General features: G+C 40.7%; 1 protein-coding gene across 9 annotated transcripts in view; it reads left to right on the top strand.

The window, feature by feature from the left end:
• Window positions 1-18,068, top strand: part of LOC102529502 (uncharacterized) — a 208,564-nt gene extending 190,496 nt beyond the window's left edge. For 7 of the 9 annotated variants that reach the window (XM_006208369.3, XM_072976521.1, XM_072976520.1 and 4 more), the window contains one exon: window positions 8,220-9,012. In XM_006208369.3, coding sequence (XP_006208431.1) covers window positions 8,230-8,877 — 648 coding nt within the window. In that variant the 5' untranslated portion in view covers window positions 8,220-8,229 and the 3' untranslated portion in view covers window positions 8,878-9,012. Of the gene's footprint in view, window positions 1-8,219; window positions 9,013-14,186; window positions 14,351-14,472; window positions 15,076-17,558 lie in introns of those variants that run through there. The other 2 variants (XR_012080099.1, XR_012080098.1) reach the window with 2 other exon arrangements.
• Window positions 18,069-18,529: the final 461 nt, after the last annotated feature.

Here is an 18,529-nt window from a genome sequence, read left to right as displayed (position 1 = left end):
ACACATGTACACATGCAAAAGCTTTTATAAATAGAGATATAGCTGACCTAATGAAGGCAACCTCGATCCGTGTCTATGCCTATGGCTATTCTAAGGCTGTAATATGTATAATATCTAGTATATGTATGTATTTTATATATATCAGCTTTATATACTCTCCTTCCAGCTAGCCTTCTCAATAAAGAGATATAAGTCTACAGAGCATTAATGATAATTGTAGATTCTCCTGAAAATGTGGGTGGGATTATGTCACATAATAATCCAAAACCAAAAAATTGTATGGGGTGTCTTCCATCCTCCAAAGTACCTCTACAACGCTGTCGGCCCTCTCTCCTTTTCCCTTTTATAGGCTCTAAAGGCCACTATTATGTCCTGAGTGCTTTAGATTTCAAATGTCATTCAGCACAGTAAAAGTCAGGCCAGGCTCTGCCTACCTCTGCTCGAGTGGCTGTCTGTGTCAGCTCCAGTGGGACCCTTAGGTGGTTTATCCTTACGCCCACTCCAGAGCATTAACAAAATTTTCATTCACCCTACCCCCCACCAAAAGAAGAAATTGAAAAGCAGATGTCACAGCGGTTGGAGGGAAATCTGAGACTAACAAAATACATGTTGGCTTTTTGCCTGTTTAGAATATTACCAAATACCATATATTTGTCATCAGCACCTCCATTTAGCTATCATCTCAGTCTTTAGCTACGCAAGAGTGACTCAGTCCATTTAATCAAGCACATTTTGAGGAGTATATTTCAGTCATTCATATTCGACAATTGCTTATTGGTGTCAAATACTGCATTAGATTCTAGATACAAACATCAACGAAAAATGGTCTCTGTTTCAGGGAACTTACAGTTTAACATGCAAGATAATAAGCGTGTTCAGAATTCAAAAAAATGAGCCCTGGTTTATCAACACCCAAAAGTCATCTTCAGGGACTGAGAGATCTCGTTCCTTGGTTAACAAAGTACTAACAGTTTTTTAGAGAATGAATGGTGAATGAATCAATAGGTGTAGGAAGAATGTTCCCAAGGAGGTTTGTAGCTTGAGTGTATTTATACCAAATAACTGTGTGATTAATGTACACAAGGATCTTCCTTCTGCTCCAAAGAAGCATTCCCAATATCAGAGCACCAGGCCAGACCAGAGGAAGGCAATAAATTGATTAGTTGCCAAGAGAACACAGAATTAATTTAAAAAGGAAGGTTTTCTTTCTTTGTTTTATTTAGAAGACCCTCAGGAATCGAATTCCCAGAGAGAAACATGAACATTAGCTGGGAGAACTGAAGAAGGAAATATGTAGCTTAAAAAAAGAGTTAAAATGAAAGAGATAAAGGGGACTCTGGTCCCTACAGAGTGATCCATGCTCGTGGATAAAAGGCGGTGCCCAGCAGCGAGCTCAGAGATGGAAAGGACACGTGGTCCCGGCACAGGCTTTCGTCAGAAAGGAGGAAAAAACAGCAGAGGACAGAACGTGGGAATAAATACAAAAAAAGGATACAGATGTGTTACTACCCCCAGAAAAGAGGAGGCTGCTTTATGTGGTAATAAATCCCCATCTTTGAAAGCATTGGAAGAAGAGATGGATAAACAAGGGTATAGCAGAGGTGATTCATTCAAGTACAGGGCTGGGCTAAGTGACATTGAGCACTTGGGGGTCATTCCAACGTGGAGAAAAGTCTATGATTGTGTGACTGCTTTAAAACAAAAAAGGATGAGGCACATACTGAGAGCAAAAAGTGTAGGGAGACTCAGAGAGGAACAAAGAAAAGGAAGGAAGGGAGGGAGGGAGGAAAGAAAAGAAAAAGAAGGAAAGAAAGAAAGGCAGAGGTAGTGCTCAGTGGTACAAGCATGTGCCTAGCAAGCATGAGGTCCTGGGATCAATCCCCAAACCTCTATTAAAATTAAAAAAAAAAAAAAACTAATTACCTCCCCCTACAAAAAAGTGTACAGTGTTCTGTGTCAATGATATCTCAATAAAACTAGAAGGAAAAAAAGAAAGATTTTTTTTAAAAAAATTAAAAACAAAGAGAAAGTGGAGAGAGAAAGAAAGAAAGGAAAGAACCTGTAATCCCAAATACAAAATGGGGACATCCACCAAGTGTTGCCTTTGAAGACACCTCTGAAAGCTGAAGTGCCACTACCCGGAAGTGACCCATGACCTGACCTGCTGAAAGCAATTTCAGGGGCACAGAATACGCCCTGGTTCTGACTATGCCACAGAAGATGCAGGGGTGCTCCAGGAACAAAATGCCCCTCCTGGGTTCACACCGTTCGTTCTCAGCAACGGATTTATAAACCACGCACCCCACCCCTCGCCTAGTACACTAGTAATTCACACCTCGGCAGTAACTAGTCCAATAAATGCTTTTTCTTTGCTTAAGAAATTCACTCTGGCTGGGATTGAACCATAGATTCTTAGTTCCAGAAGAACTAGAATCAACATGGTGATGCCCAGCTCCAGAAATAGTTATTTAATCAGCTCCCTGTTAAATACCCATGTGTTTGTAAGTTGCTAACCAGGGAAAGGTTCATGCTCACTGACTATATTGGCCTGAACTGAATAACCACAGTTTCGTGACTAAGGAAGTGACAGTCAGGCCAAAGCGTCCACTTCTTTCCCATTTTCCACTGTCCAAGCACTTCTTCCAGCAATGAGGTCGGATGCCAGGCATTAACACTTTTTCCCCCTTCATAGGGAACCTGAATTTAAAGTTTTCTTATCCTCCCTCTTTCCAGTAAGGAAAAAAATTTTTTTTCATAGAAACTATTTATTGTAGAAGTTTCTTTGGAAAATAGGCCTTTGTTCAGAAAGTGAACTTTCCTTTTCATCAAGAATTCACATTCTTTAAGAAAGATTAACACTTGCAAAATTAACATTATAAATTATATGAAAAGAGATCAACTTCGACTCTCAACCGAGTTATATTAAAACCCCTATTTCCTTATAAACTTCCATCATATATTTTCTTTTCTCTAATTTTATTACTCTAAAGTTCACCATAATACAGTTGTATTAGGACCAGGAAAATTAGTATTAAACTACTGGAAGTGAAAATCAAGGCACCTCTGATTCAGGGATTTTTTTTTTAAAACAGTGCCTCTGGATTAGTTTCCTGGCTGTTTATTACATATCTTAGCAAGAACCAAACTTTCTTTCAACAACATATACATAATTCAGAGGCTGGATTACTCAAAATGAGAATGATAATGTCCTTATTCAGTATAAATTCCTCCATTTCCCTAGACCCCACAATATTTTGAAACATTATTTACAGCAGTGGTAAAATACTTAATGAAAAGTCATGATCACATACCCACACAGAAAGTGTGACATTTCCTGCAGCATCACTCACATGCAAATGATACCAAGAGGTCCTGCCCAAAATCTCTCTCTCTGCTCTTCCCTGAAGAAGTCTGGTTGTCCTGCTAAATCTAACACTAAAAACTTTGTCTTTGTGATACCACTTTAATTTTTAAGCAAGCTACAACAAAAAAGAAGTCAACAGTCTGCAGCTTTGATAGGTTACTGGTATTAAATTACCAATGAGCCTTCCTCACAGTCTCTGAGAATACAGACAGAAGGTGGATTTCAAAAAATGACAGTTTTTAATTATTTCCCTTATCTTTGAAGATTCTTTGAAGTGCAATAAAAGGATTCTAGGCATGAATGCACTATGTGTGCCAAAAAGGAGGTAGAATTAGACACGGAAATAGCATCCACCAATTTTGGACACTGCCCTCATTTTCCAGTTGCTTGGCCTTCTGCTAGATTTTTAAGACATGATTCTTCATTGAGAATGTAAATTCACATAAATCCATTTAGAATAGTGTTGAAAATGATCAGAGGGATACAAAGAGATGTGATTTACATTTGGGGGAATAAGCAGACAAAGTTTTTCTGAGAAGGTCCCTAAGTGAAAAAGGCCAGTATCTCAGATTAGAGAGGCCTGGGGAGTGAGACAGGAACTCACCCTCACCTTCAGGACCTAGTGAGAAAATGCAAGGGCCCAGCCAACCCTGAGTGCTCAAGGTAGATTCAGGGGGAAGCAACTGACTTCCTGGATCGAGTGGAGAACAGGTATGTGATGTGCCCTGGATGTAGGATGCCATGGGTGTTTGGTGGGAAGAGGTTATTAAAAGCGTATAAACCCTACAGCCAGTTAGATGTCAAAGGAAATACTCAGTACAGGAAATGGCCTCTGGGAAGACAGAGGTAATTTTCTCTCTGAAAATTAAACCAGAAATATCAAATACCCAATGGTAGTGTCCATATGGTGAAGTCATCACAAGAGGAGTGTTATCTCAAGAGAAACAAAACAAAACAAAGCAAAACGAAAGAAAAGAAAAAGAAAAAAAATCAGAGTCCAGGTCATCTGAAAATGGATTGTAGAGTAAAATCTATAGAAAACAGAACTTCAGTACTGGCAATAACTCAATATTAAAAAGAACATGTGAGCAGAATAAATGTTATTTCATGTGACAGAGAAAAACGGCATCCTGAAATCTTGGCAGATTTTATCATGTGCAAGCCAAAGGAGGGCAGTGCCAAGACTTCGTCCATCAAGGCAACATAATTCTTAAAGGCGGGGATGATTTGTTTAAAGCGTCCTAGCCAGGGGAAAGAGTGCTTAAGAGTATCTACTGCCCCAGCTCAGAGTTCATCTCCAGTTAACTTTTTAAATTTAATTTTGCTTCCATAGGAGAGAATATGTGGACTGTGGATGACACTATCAATTTGCAAAGCTTCCTGTTGCAAAATGATGTATTTGCAGTCCAGTGTATTCATTCATTTCTTGTAAATGGTGTATCTGTTCCTAGAAGATGACCAACACTTGGGACACTGAAAATCCAAACTGAGGGTTTCATTAAGGAACTTGTTCCTCTAAAGCTTGACTGGGTCACCAACCCGCTCCAATCTCTGTCATCTTTGTGATATTATTCTTTAAATTCAGTAAAGGTAGCAAAGCTTATTAATGCTGTGCAAGTAGTAGCTTTGAAGATGAAGGAAGAGGCCTTGAGCCAAGGAATGTGACTGTCCTCTAGAGGCCGTAAAAACCAAGGAAATAGATTCTCCCCAAAGGCCTCCAGAAGGAAGACCACTCTGCCAATACCTTGGTTTTAGCCCTGTGAGACCCATGTCGAACTTTCAGCCTACTGAAAGACAATAAAGTTGTGTCGTCTTAAGCTACTATGTTTGTGGTAATTTGTCACAAAGTAATAGTAAATGAATACAGAATGTATTCAAGTACCACTGCATTATGATTTGATTGCATTTGACTTAAAGAAGCACAGCTGTGTCACCTAGGCTCTAAAGAAATTATTTTGTCTATTAGGATGATTAAGATAATAGGCTTTGGCACTACTGCAGAACAGAAAACAGAAAAAAGAATAACAAGGAATGAGGATAGTTTAAGAGAACTCTGGGACAACATGAAGCGCTCTAATATTTGCATTGTAGGGGTCCCAGAAAGAGAAGAGAGAGAGACAGGTCCTGAGAAAATTTTTGGAGAGATAATCACTGAAAACTTCCCCAACTTGGGAAAGGAAACAGTCACCCAAGTCCAGGAAGCGCAGAGTACCACACAGGACCAACCCAAAGAGGAGCACACCAAGGCACATAGTCATCAAATTGACAAAAATTAAAGATAAGGAGAAGATATTAAAATTAGCAAGAGAAAAGCAACAAATAACATACAAGGGAACTCCCATAAGGTTATCAGCTGATTTTTCAGCAGAAACTACAGGCCAGAAGGGCATGGCACGATATATTTAAAGTGATGCAAGGGGAAAACTTACAACCAAGAATACTCTATCCAGCAAGGCTCTCATTCAGACTTGATGGAGAAATCAAAAGCGTCACAGATAAACAAAAGCTAAAAGCATTCAGCACCACCAAACCAGCTTTACAATAAATGTTAAAGGACCTTCTCTAGTCATTAAACCATAAGGAAAGAGGAAAAAAAAAAGAAAGAAAAAAAAAGAGACCTACAATAGGTTGCTTTGGCTGTTCAGGGTCTTTTGTAGTTCCTTACACATTCTGGAATTGTTTGTTCTAGTTCTGCGGGGAATGTCAGGAGTATTTTGGCAGGGGATGCATTGGATCTGCGGATTGCTTTGGGTCGTGTGGTCATTTTGATAGTGTTGATTCTTCCAATCCAAGAGCACAAGAAGTCTTTCCATTTCTTTGTGTCATTTCAGTTTTTGGAGTATAGATAACCTCCTTGGTTAAGTTTATTTCTAGGCATTTTGTTGTTTTTGATGTAATGGAAATGTTATGCCAGTTATAAAATTCTGATTTTTGAAGTGAAAAAAAAAAGTGAATGAAGGACCGCAAACGGCAAAGTATCCTTTCTTATGGGTGAGTGTATTCCATTACATATCTATCTATCTATCTATCTATCTATATACTGCATTTCCATTATCTATTCAACTATTGATGTGCACTTAGGGTGCTTCCATATCTTGGCAATTATAAATAATGTTGCTGTTAATGGCAAGGGGTATATATCTTTTTGAATTAATTTTTATTTTGTGGTTGGCTTTATCCTTTTGATAACTATGTAAGTTTAAACAGCTAAAGCTCTAAACGTTCTTAGAAACAATGAACAGTACATACATGTAAATTTTTAAATATATGTGCAGTAAAAAAAAAAAAAGCTATCAAGCCATGAAAGACTTGGAGGAAACTTAAAAGACATATTACTAAATGAAAGAAGCCAATCTGAAAAGGCTATAAAACTGTACAATTCCAACCAAATGACATTCTGGAAAAGGTCCAGCTACAGAAACAATAAAAAAGATCATGGTTTCCAGGGGCTTGGGGAGAGGGAGGGAAAGAGGGATGAATAGATGGAGCACAGGGGATTTTTAGGACAATGAAATGATTCTGTATGATACTATAGTGGTGGCTACATGTCATTATGCATTTGTCAAAGCCCATAGAATGTACAACATCAAGAGTGAGCCCTAATGTAAACGATGGACTTTGGTTGATAATAATGTGTCCATGTTGGTTCATTGATTGTACCAAATATTCCTCACTGATGAGGGGTGTTGAGGGTGGGGGAGTATATATGTGTGAGTGAAGAGGGCTATGTGGGAGCTCTGTATTTTCTGCTCAATTCTGCTGTAAACCTGAAACTACTCTAAAAAATAAAGTCTATTAAATTCTGGCGAAAAATTAAAATAAAGGTGTACTTTTAGTGGGGAGGGTAGTGCTCAGTGGTAGAGCGCAGGCTTAGCATTCATGAGGTCCTGGGTTCAATCCGCAGTGCCTCCATTAAAATAAATCAATAAATAAACCCAATTACCCTCCCCCAAATAAAAAATAAATAAAAGTGGAATTTTGAGCAAGTGGTGGGTAGAAAAAGTAAATAGGCATGATTTGCTATATGCAACATATTATACATCTTCAAGGTCATGTTTACTCTGTTTTTCATTATAAAAGTATGTATTTTTTTCACTAAAAACCATACAAATTATAGAAAAATAAGTAACTTAGAATGAAAGTCTACCTTTTTCAATTGATCTCCCTAAATTTGTGTGCATCCTTCTCAACTTTTTACAAAACGTATGTACATAACTGTTTGTATATACATAAAGAAAATTACAGCTGTTCTTCTTTCGACACAAATGGTTATACCATGCGTATTATTACTCATTTTGCTTTTTTAGTATAATGAGAAGTTTCTTCAGACAGTGCATATGGATTAACTCAGTCTTAGTAATGCCATGTAAAATTCCACGATAAATGTGGATGCACCATTATTTATTTAAGCATTCATCTATTAATAGATATTTAGGTTATTTCCAATTTTTCTCTATGATAAATGGTTCTCTATGATAACTGACATCTCTCTACATATATTTTTGCAAACTCTCATAAATGCCTTAGTATCAATTCCTGGAATTGGAGTTGTTGGACAAGAGGTATGAGCACTTCAGCTTTGGAAAGATACTGTCAAATTGTGTTCCAAAAATGCCTTGCAAATTAATACTCCCACCATGATCATGGATTTCTAGGCATCATTAATACTTACATAAAATTTTGAGAATAATAATTGAAGGCCAATACACACATAAAACACTTAAACATAACTTATAGACAAGAAGGACAAGACATAAATAATGAACACTGTGTAACCTGTGGCTAATTCAGTCTGTTTATTTTTTCTCTTTGATGCTCCTGGCTTGACTTCATGACGCCTCTACCTCATCTTCAGTCAACGTGAAATGAAGCTTTTGTTCTTCAAAGTGACGGGCCTTTTTCTTAGTTACTTGGTCTGGATTTTCAGCATAATTCTAGCCAGAAGCAGATCCTGGCACGTGTGGGAGTTTGACAGCAAGATTGTTCCCATTGTGTTCATTGGACTCTGGGAAGCTTTATATTTTCAGAAATTTAATGTCTCTGGCTCAATAGTTGAGTTGCTGATGCATAGCAAGATCAACTCGAGCTGGGTCATTTCAGATGAAATCTGGTATGGGCAGGACCTGATGCTGTTGGCGAATTTTATGATGTCTACAGTCCTGATTTTTGGCTCAGTGGCACTTTGGGTCAGCCGGATCAAGGCCCCGTACCCAGGGTTCCTCCAATTGTGCTACAACACTGCTGCCTTGTTCCTTTTACTCAGCTGTAGTTGTACCATGATTTCAGTGAGCTGGAATTTCACTGTGGAATTTTATGGTGAAACCACCCTTGACTTTCCAATTACCTTTCCGGTTGAAAGAGAAATGCTGACAAAGAAACATATCTCTTACGTGTTCCCGCTAGGAATCACAACTACTATCCTCTCTCTGCTGAGCGCCACCATGTTCTCCTGTGAAACATGTCCAGTAAAACGGTGGACACTAGTGAAACCCTTGGGTGTGGCCAACTGTTGAAAACAAAAAGTCTGAACAAAGGACTACTATTTGGACTGGCTGGGAATAGTTTTCTTGAAGAAATTTCTACGTGCATGTCATATAGTCACAGTCACTGATTCATGTAAAATAAAATATATTTGGTTTAAAAAAATAGGCTTTGGAAGTAGACAAACCCAGATTCAAATTCCAGTTTGCACCATTTACCAGCAGTATGAGCAGATTACTTAAACTCTTAAAGCCTCAGCTTCATCATCCATTAAGTAAAGAGAATCCCTACCCTGCAGACTGTGTTGAGGGTTTAATAAGGCACAGTCGCCTAGTCCAGTAACAGCGTCTGTGCAGCACTCACACCCAGTGAAGTGTTTGATGAGGGGAAGTTATGCAATGATTTAAAAATTTAATTAACACTTCTATTAGATGCTGGGGCTGCAACAATGAACATGACAGACGCTGAAAAATAGCCACATGACTTTAGTATCCTATAGATCAACCTTTGATGAACATGCAGGAAGTTCTGTTATCACGTAAGGGGTTCTTTGGCTGGATTTATGCATCAGAGAACACCTCTCAGGGGAAGTAAACTCCAAAGGAGGCCTAAAAGGTAAATGAGAAGGAGACAAATGAGCAAACAAAGAGTAGAAGGGCATTCTGTCCCGGGAACAATATGGTTTCGGGCACAGGAGCTCAGCAGACAGGGGAACTGAACATCCCAGGGAGGGAGGGACATGTCTGAGCTCAGCAGGGGCCAACATGGGAAATGCCTTTTATCCTCATTGCCTGATGAATTTCTTGGAATGTTTTAACTGGAGAAGAGACACGGGTCATGATTGTGTTTTAGAAAGATCTGTATAGCTACCGTGTCGAGTACAAATTTGTAAAAGTAAAAAGACAAAAAGTCAATAGGATACCCACTGGGAAAGGGTTGTAACAATGCAGACAAACTACTGTTACTTTTGGAATTGAGCAACGAGAAAAAAGGAATGAACGTGAGAGAAAGAAATGAGATGAGCCCATGCAAGCAAACTTCTGTACATGTGGAGGCAGTACTTTACTCCAGAGTGGAAGCGGATGGAAGGAAGGAAGGAGGGACAGAGGGAGGGAGGAAAGTAATGCTTTCACAGCAGCACAGAAGAGGAATTGTTCAGAGACAGGGGACCAAGGGATGAGGGGTCCATCAGCCACTTACAGGGAAACGGAGCAGGGAATAGGACAGGGGGCAAGATGTAGCCTAAGGACAGGATCTCAGACCCAACAAGAGATAGGACTGTCCTAGTTGAGAGTACGCTGTGTCTCACCATTACTGGGTTCTTCTGGTAGAATTCTCAATGGAATGCAGACAGCAAAAACACGGGATGTGACTGACCACATTCCTGGAGAACGTTGAGTTTCAGAGTCAAGAGAGCAATCTTGGGAAACACCCTCACTCAAAGCCACAAGTACCTCAAACCCTGTCTAAATCTGATCCAGTGTCAAGGAACAGAGGCTCTGCTCCATCGGGCTGCTCCTCACGCAGGGGGACCTGCGACCCTTAAGGAAAAATGCTTGAGATGGATGAAGGATGTGGGAGAGGCAGCCCAGGTGCTCTCAAGCAGCTGCTCCATGTGGAGCAGGAACGAGGAGAAGCAGGGCCACGCCCATCACCATGCAGGTACAGCCAGGTGTCCGTGAGCAAGGACTCAGTGCCAACAAAAGAGCCTGCGCATCTCAATACAACCTTCCACATATGCAAATAGATCTCACAGGACGCCGGAAGTGAAAAGAACAAGGATTTATTTTCAGCAAAACTGTGAAGCAATACTACAGAATATGATATTTAGATAAAGGATAATTTTCATACAAAGGGCAAAATCATGACTTATGTAGATATAAGAATGAACGTGTGTTTACAATTTTAGCTCATGAATGACGAAAGTGGTGAAGTCTGGCCACCAATTCAAAAGAGAGAAAAAAAAAGCCAACAGGACTACGTAGAGGTCAGGAATATTGAAATTAATGTGCAAGATGGGGACAAAACTGGCCTCTTCCACAGTCAGAGGAGGGAAGACAATTGAAATGAACCTCACCAGACGAATGCCCTTGCCTTGCTACCAGCTATCAATATGGAGATCTTCCAGACTTGTGAATTAGCTCCCACAGAATAGAGTCATGTCCTAAGCACAGGCATAGCTTTCCACTGAAACTCAGATTTTCCTGAGAGTGCTTCAGCTGGTATTTGCCTACAGAAACGTATCAAAAGTACACTTGCAAATGATCATGGAATTTTAGAGAAAGAAACGCATCTCCAGGCCGCCATTTTATTCCGAGGGTGATACGGATGCTGAGGAAGCAGTGGGAGGTGACAGCAGTGACAGCACGCAGAGAACCTTGCTGTGCAGCCTGCTCCCACAGCCTGTTTCTGAAGATCCGTCTATTCATGTTCCATCACAGAGCCTGCCTGTGCCAAGTTCCCTGTTTCCCAGCTCACTGGCCCCCTCCCACCCCTAAAGCATGCTGTAGACCTTGAGAAGGTCTGAAGCTGGCCTCCAGTCCTGACATCATCCCAACACAAAGCCTGGGTCTAGGCGCTCCGCCAGCACTAAGATGAAATGTGAAAAATCCAGCCCTCCAGTTGCTTATCTGTAACACCCTACACTGAGTCCACACAGCATCGTCACAGACAAGCCCAAGCCTCCCTTCTCTTACTTAGGTGACAGATGTTAACGGGATTAGAGCTCAAAGACGTTTGATCATAGAATAACAGGCAGTGGCCACAACTGCTCACAGACTGGAGCGACCGGAAGGCCTGCAGCAGTAACGTGCGTGATTCCTTCCGAAACGGAAAGCAAAAGAGCACGTGGGACAGATGAAACAAAATGTGCCTTCCACATGAAGCTGAGGAGAAAAAGTACATTCTGAAGCTCCAGGAACCCCCAGAACCCCGGAGAAGTACAAACACTCTGCCAAAATGTTGTTTCAAAGGCAGAGGATAGAAAAATGTCAAGTCTGGGTTGGAAGGCAAATTTTGCCTCTAGACGCCAAAAGCAATTGTAACACAGGTTGGGACAAACGCTAGGGGAAGCTCCCAGAAGCAATCATGTGTGCGCGGTGGTCACTTCCAATAGTGTAGACAGAATGACAGCAATAAACGTCCGCAAGAAATGAGAATACAGTCTAGACCAGGAGATTTTACTGTTCTCAGATGTTGATGGTTACACACGATTGAAGAAAAAAAAAATCCATTTTCTTTTACATTAAAACTCTTTCAAATGAAGTCAAACAAAATAAAGACAAAAGTAATATATCTTATGGAACACTCTAACAAAGGAATTTGGTTGGAATCTGAATACCCTGTTTGTTAATGGAAAACCCATTATGGCTCTTGAGGAGAATTCTTTTTTTAAAAAACAAATGAGGATTTGTCCCATCACACTGACATCACTCTCCCGTGGTTAGTCCAGAAATTTTGCAAATATCAACAGTGGCACATTTAGCGGGCACGTCATGTCCTAAAAAGAAAGAGGAGAAACAAATATTTATCATCGCTGTGCGCCAGGCCCTGAACCAAGTGTAATCTCAGTCTTATTCAACACTGAGCTGCTCACATGTCCAGATTCAACCCTAGATACAAACAGGGGAGGATTTTTTAAAAGAAAGAAAGAAACTCAAAATTGAACCTAAATAATCATGTTGCACCAAACAATTAAGCCATCGAGTTTGGATACAAACCCAATTCTGTCTGACTGGGGAGGCGGGACGCTGCCTGGGTGATGGGTAGGATGTGGTCTGTGTTATCTTGTTGGCTTTCTTAACGCAGTGCTGCTCTCCGACAAAAGCAAGATTATATTCCAAAACATCTTTTGCTATATTCAGTCAAAAATTATTTTTATCAGGATTTGCAGATACTAACTACTGTATATAAAACAGATAAACAACAGGGTCCTGCTGTAGAGCACAGGGAACTCTATTCAGTACCTTATAATAGCCTATAATGAAAAAGAGTGTGAAAAGGCATATATATATATATAACCGAATCACTGTGCTGTACACAAGAAACTAACACAACATTGTAACCCGACTCTATTTCAATAATAAAAAATATTCCTAAGCATCTGCTGTATGCCAGACACTGTTCTGAACAGCACTGGGGACACATCAAGACACTGGAGGGGGAAAAAATACAGAACGTTCTGTCCTAGTAGATTTACGTTATATTAAACATAGATTTGATCTCTGATCTCTTTAGAGAGAGAAAATGTTTTACTCAAATTTTCTTTTAAGTGTCTTAAAATTTCCCAAAGGGAAAAAAATATATATCTAGCAATAGTATGGTTAACTTAGCAATAGTGTGATTAAAGCTCCAGGTATTATAGGGAGATGACACTCTTAGGAACACTGTTGTCCCTGTAAAACATGATTCCTTGCCCGGTGTCAGTATGTGTGGGGTGGGGTCTGGTGGGTAGAATGTCATCGTGTAAGGGAACAGGGTGTACCACGTGTGTTCCAGCTACTAACCCTACACAGATCATCCCAGCTCTCCAGACCCCAGTGTCTTGAGCTGGTAAATGAGGTAACAAGACCCCCTCCACCGGGTGGGTGAGAAAGCTAAGTGAGCAGAGGGAAACTCAGCTTAGCACAAAGCACTTGTAAGCATCAACCGATACTATCCTGACATGAAAGGACGTGACTTTCTGCTGTTACCTAATTTAGTTGTCTGAAAAACATCAGCATCTAGGCGATGGCATTAATGCTCAATACTGATGTCACCCAGCAGCAGCGTCCCGTCAACTCCGCTGGCCGTGCTAGAGGCCAGAAACAGCAGAAGTACGAGGTGTGTGCGCACACACTCACACACACCTACACATGTGAAAGGAAAAGAACGCGTGTGCCTTACATACCTAATTCCTGATGTTCTCAATTTCCCTGCTGGACCTACACTGTTGTTGCGTTTCACAGAAGAGGAGACTAAGGATCAGAGTGATTGACTAATACGCCAAGGTCACACAGCACTTAAAAGATGAAATATTACCCCCATGCTCATCCTTTTCATTCTTACACCTGGTGCTCCCAGCAATACCATGCTTCTCTCATGTGTAAAAAGTTAATACTATTCAGTTCTGCAGTATTGTTCCATGCCTATCTTTGAAATAAATTTCCCTTATGTCCTGAAACTTCCCAGTCAGCCTCCATCTGAAAGTATGGATCTGCACTGTGACAACTGTTATGTTCTCCATGCATCCTTTATTGGCTAAAAGTCCCCAAACCCTCACTCCATTTGGGGTGAATATAATGCACCTCTGAGACTGAACTCAAGTTCAGGATGAGAAGTGACTTCTTCCTTCTCTAAATAGTTTAGAGCCACCGCCTCTATGTGACTCATCTGTGATGATCTGGGGCCCGCGTGTGGAGGAATAAGTGAATGAATCAACTAACCCATCGGATGTGACTAGTTCAGGAGTTCTGGAGCAGGAGGTACTCCAGAAGCGTGAGAACGGTGGCAGTCACAAGTGCTCCGGTAAGGAATGACAGTCACACCCTGGAAGTACGGCCAAATGTAACATCATTTCCTAATAGACAGGTGGGTGGGATGTAGTTTGTGGATGTTTACTAAAGTTTGTTTTAAAATGGGAAAAACAGGAGCTCCTGCCGGTACTTCCGTTCCCCTGCTGCCCGCCGTCCTGCTACTCCTGCCCGTCCCCCAACTTAAAGTAAAACAGGGAAAGCGTGACGAATGGATGCACTGCGCTGTCGAATTCTCCCTGTTCCAGTGACTCCAATGCACTGTAAATCCTTGTAAGCACATATTTCGTCCATTAAACTGTAATTCAAGAAAGTTTGTGCAGTTAGGATCACACGGCTTGCTTTAGGAACCATCACATCAACCACCTCGGATGCGGTCCTTTACAAAGCAACCTGCACGCTCCTGAGTGTGTGTGTGAGGTTTGTCTTGATCACCTGGAGGAGCTGCAGACCCAGCTGTCCTCACAGAGGGACAGGAGGTCCCCTCACGTCTTAACACGTGTCACCAGCAGTCATGCGTATGAAGTCTCCAAGACCTTTTGAACTCTGTTACTTTACCCATTCTGTTTATAATCAGTTTTAGTTTTTAATTTGATTTTGAAATTGGAGTTAAGCAAAAGGTATTTTCTTTTTAGTGCCACGCTTTCATTTCCTTGCAGCCAACACTGTAATAACTAGAATTTCAGCAACTTACTCCTCATTAAATCCCCATTAGAAACACCTTTCCTCTGTATGTTTTGGATGATAGTTTATACCTCTGCTCCCTTTTAGCCTTTTTATAGTGCTTACAATTTTTCACTGATAGTCAAACTTTGGTTTCTTTTCATATGCAAGTTGAATTTTTATTTTTCCTGTTTTGTTTTCATTGTCAACATTCCAGATTGAGCTTAATAGAAATGCTTCTCAGAAAATATATAAATATTACATCAAAATCCAAAAGTAGGAAAATTGTATTCCAGTAAAACAGTACTATATATATAATATTCCGATTCAGTGTTACTAGGCCTCTAGGCATGCTAGGAAGGAAAAAAAGCCCTACCCCGAAATTGCCACAATCTATATAGTCTGAAATATTAATGATCACTTTAGCCCAAAGGTCAACTTTTTGATAGAAGAGACGATCATTCTTAATAAAATATTTATGAGTGAAAAATATCTGGAATAAAGCACTTTTTAAAAATTTGTGGTAAGTTTAAAGTAATCAGCACATGCTTCTCCTTGGGGACCAATATTCAGAGAAATCAGTTCATTTGACTTTATTGACATTAGTGATGCTTGGCAGATTAGGGATTTTTCCTCTTTTTAAATTTGTTAAATGTTGAAGACCTGCCAGATTGGCAGCCCTGGAAATCTCGGTTACTTCACGGAATTGGCTCTCCTTATGTATCACCGTGTTCCTCAGCTTGGGGTGTAGATTTTGTTGGGTGTTCTCCCTCCCTTCATTACTTTCCTACTGCAGCACAGTCAGTAATGAATCAGGGAAACCACTGGAAAAGTGACTGACCCACTCCGTCCCTGGTGAGACATAACTGACTCCTTAGGATTACGGGAGAAGGATTTGAATAGAGAGCAAGGAATTGAGGTGAGGGAAAAAGAGGAATGTTTGTAGCTCATGTAGGCCTGGTGGTTAATATCATGTAATAGGCTGTCTGCATGGTTTCTAACCCCACCTGAGTGAGACACAGGAAATTGCTGAGCATCAGAGAAGAGCCTTCGTATTCCCATGTGTAGAACTCCAGAAACTTCGACTCTCGTGGTTAAAGGACCAGGACCCTTGGGCTAAAATACAGCTCACAGGCAGTGTTGGCACCGCTCTCCAACACAGGCTTCCCGGCTGATCATCTGTTCTTCCACTGACAAGAAACTTTATATCCCCTAAGGCAGCTCATTGGAGAGATAAATATTCTTTTATTAAGTTGAAATGCTGCTTCTTTCTAACTCAGACTCCAAATGGCGTGGGGGTCGCTGGACCCAACTCTATCCCTTGGGGTCAGTTCCTCGGAAACATTTCTTGTGTTAGGATTTAGGCTGGCTGCTGCTTTCTAGTCAAGTCAAAGTTAATAAGAAAATAATCAGTCTTGTAAATTATCATTACTTATGTCTCTCGGCCTGTCTCCAAATCACCCCAAGCTAAAAGACGGTTTTCCATTTTGGCCTCAACTAAACTGGAGATTTGGGGTTTGTTTTGAAGCTGAAAAGCCCATTGCTATTTGCTTATTTTTAATTCAGAAAGTTTACATCACTCTTTTTATGTATCTTTTAAATATCTTTCATCCTGGGGGATGTGGGCAGACCATCTCCAAACTTTGAATAAAACAGATCTAGTCACTTTATTGTTAAAGGGGCATGGTTGCAAAAAGCAAAGTCCTGGGTTTCCCAAGGAAATGAGAAATTTTCAGTTTTCAGTTACAAATGTGTGAAACACCAAAATAACTTTGCTCGAAGTGCTGACCAGAACAAAACACAGTACAGTCCTTGGTCTGAACAGAAAAGCCCCTTGTTGTAGGACATGAGTAGGCAATATCACACACAAACCACCTCAGATGACTTTTTCTTCTAGATTTATGGTCAAACCAAGTAAGCATGTGTATTAGCAAAATAGAAAATGAACAGAAACCGTTCAAAATGGGCTCTGTTTGCACTCAGGGGAGTGCACAGAATTGAGGGGGGCACACATCCAATTAAAGGTTTATTTTCTGATGTCTAAACTGTTACATATACACTATTTATAACAAGTGTCAGAGGCAGTAAACTACTGCAGAATGATACCCATGACAGTTGCAGATTTGTGTCCTGTAACACATGTTGTTGATGATTAAAAAATTCAGACAAGTGACAAACATTGATGAATTCTGCATGTCATAAATAGTGAACTGCCCTTTCTAGAACAAATGCCAGAAGAGAACCATGACATAGAGGGAACAGGGGATTAGAATGACATATCTAGAGAGTGTAGAAAGTAGGTTGCCTCTGTCCACTAAATCAGGCACCAACTGAAACCAGTTGCTTACATGCAGACATTCCTAGGTGCCTGCGATCCTCTGAACTTCACATTGCCCACTAAAGAGACTGGTTCTGTGGCTTCCATTTCTCTAAAGCACAGCTAAGTCACCATGACGCCCGCCGTGGCCCTGTTCCTGCCTGACCTCGGCCACATAGCATCATCGGTGGTGTCAGTTCCTTCTTTACCTTCATCTTCCCAGGTCTGTGCCTCCTTTGTGTCATCAGCGTGGGGCCATGAGAAAGTGCTGCCTGGAGGCCTGGGGAGTGGTCCCATGCTGGCCAGCACCTTCATCTTCAGGCAGAGCACGGTGGTGGCTGTCTTGGAGCTGCCACTTAGATCCAAGTGATTCTCTTGGAAAATAAAGCAAAATTGGAAGGGAAGCAGTCTGAGTAGAATCAGCAGTTGCCGCAGCTTCTCCAGGTAAGGGCGCTTAATCTCTATTTCACTGCACCTGAAGACACCCACAGACGCCTAAGGGACTCCCTCTCAAGAGGCAGAGGGACTCCGGTCTCACACGCCAGAGCTCCAAAGGAGGTTACGCCATTCAGGCTTTCCCAGCACGGTGTGAAGACACGCCTCTGCCCTGGAGGGGCCACACACTTTACCTGTCGGTCTGAACACCATTAGCTCTGCAAGAGCACGAAGACCAGGATGAACTTACGTATTGTAGCTCTCCTTTTTACAATAAAACATGTCGAGTTTACTTGGAGCCAAATGTGACCATTTGCTTTTGAGTTGTTAAGTCCCTTGGATCCAGTTGCTTCAAAAAAGGCTGAAGAAAACAAATAGAAGACATTTTCCTGAAATCAACAGTTCTTCTCTTTTCTAATATGGTAGGAAAAGTTAATATGAAAGTCGCTATTTGAAGTGTACAAATTCATATATATGAACGCATATAATTTCAAATTAATAAGATAACACGATAATTTTTCACAGCAATTCCCTGCTCGGAAGCAGTCAAAACCACTGTCATCCGTAAGGGGATATTTTTATGGTTCAGTTTGATTTAGATACAGGATGCCCACTATAAAAAGGAAATGAAGAAACATGATTAAAAGTTCGCTCTATGTTCTGCTTTAAAATATTTTTCTTTTTTTTTCTCCCACCGAGGAAGCTAATTCAAACTTACAGACAAGACATAAGTAAAAATAACTCATCTACTGAAGACCT

The sequence above is a fragment of the Vicugna pacos genome, chromosome 14, assembly GCF_048564905.1.
Source record: "Vicugna pacos chromosome 14, VicPac4, whole genome shotgun sequence".
Classification (NCBI taxonomy): domain Eukaryota; kingdom Metazoa; phylum Chordata; class Mammalia; order Artiodactyla; family Camelidae; genus Vicugna; species Vicugna pacos.
Note: the sequence above shows the minus strand (reverse complement) of the source record. Positions and strands in the feature narration are given on the sequence as shown.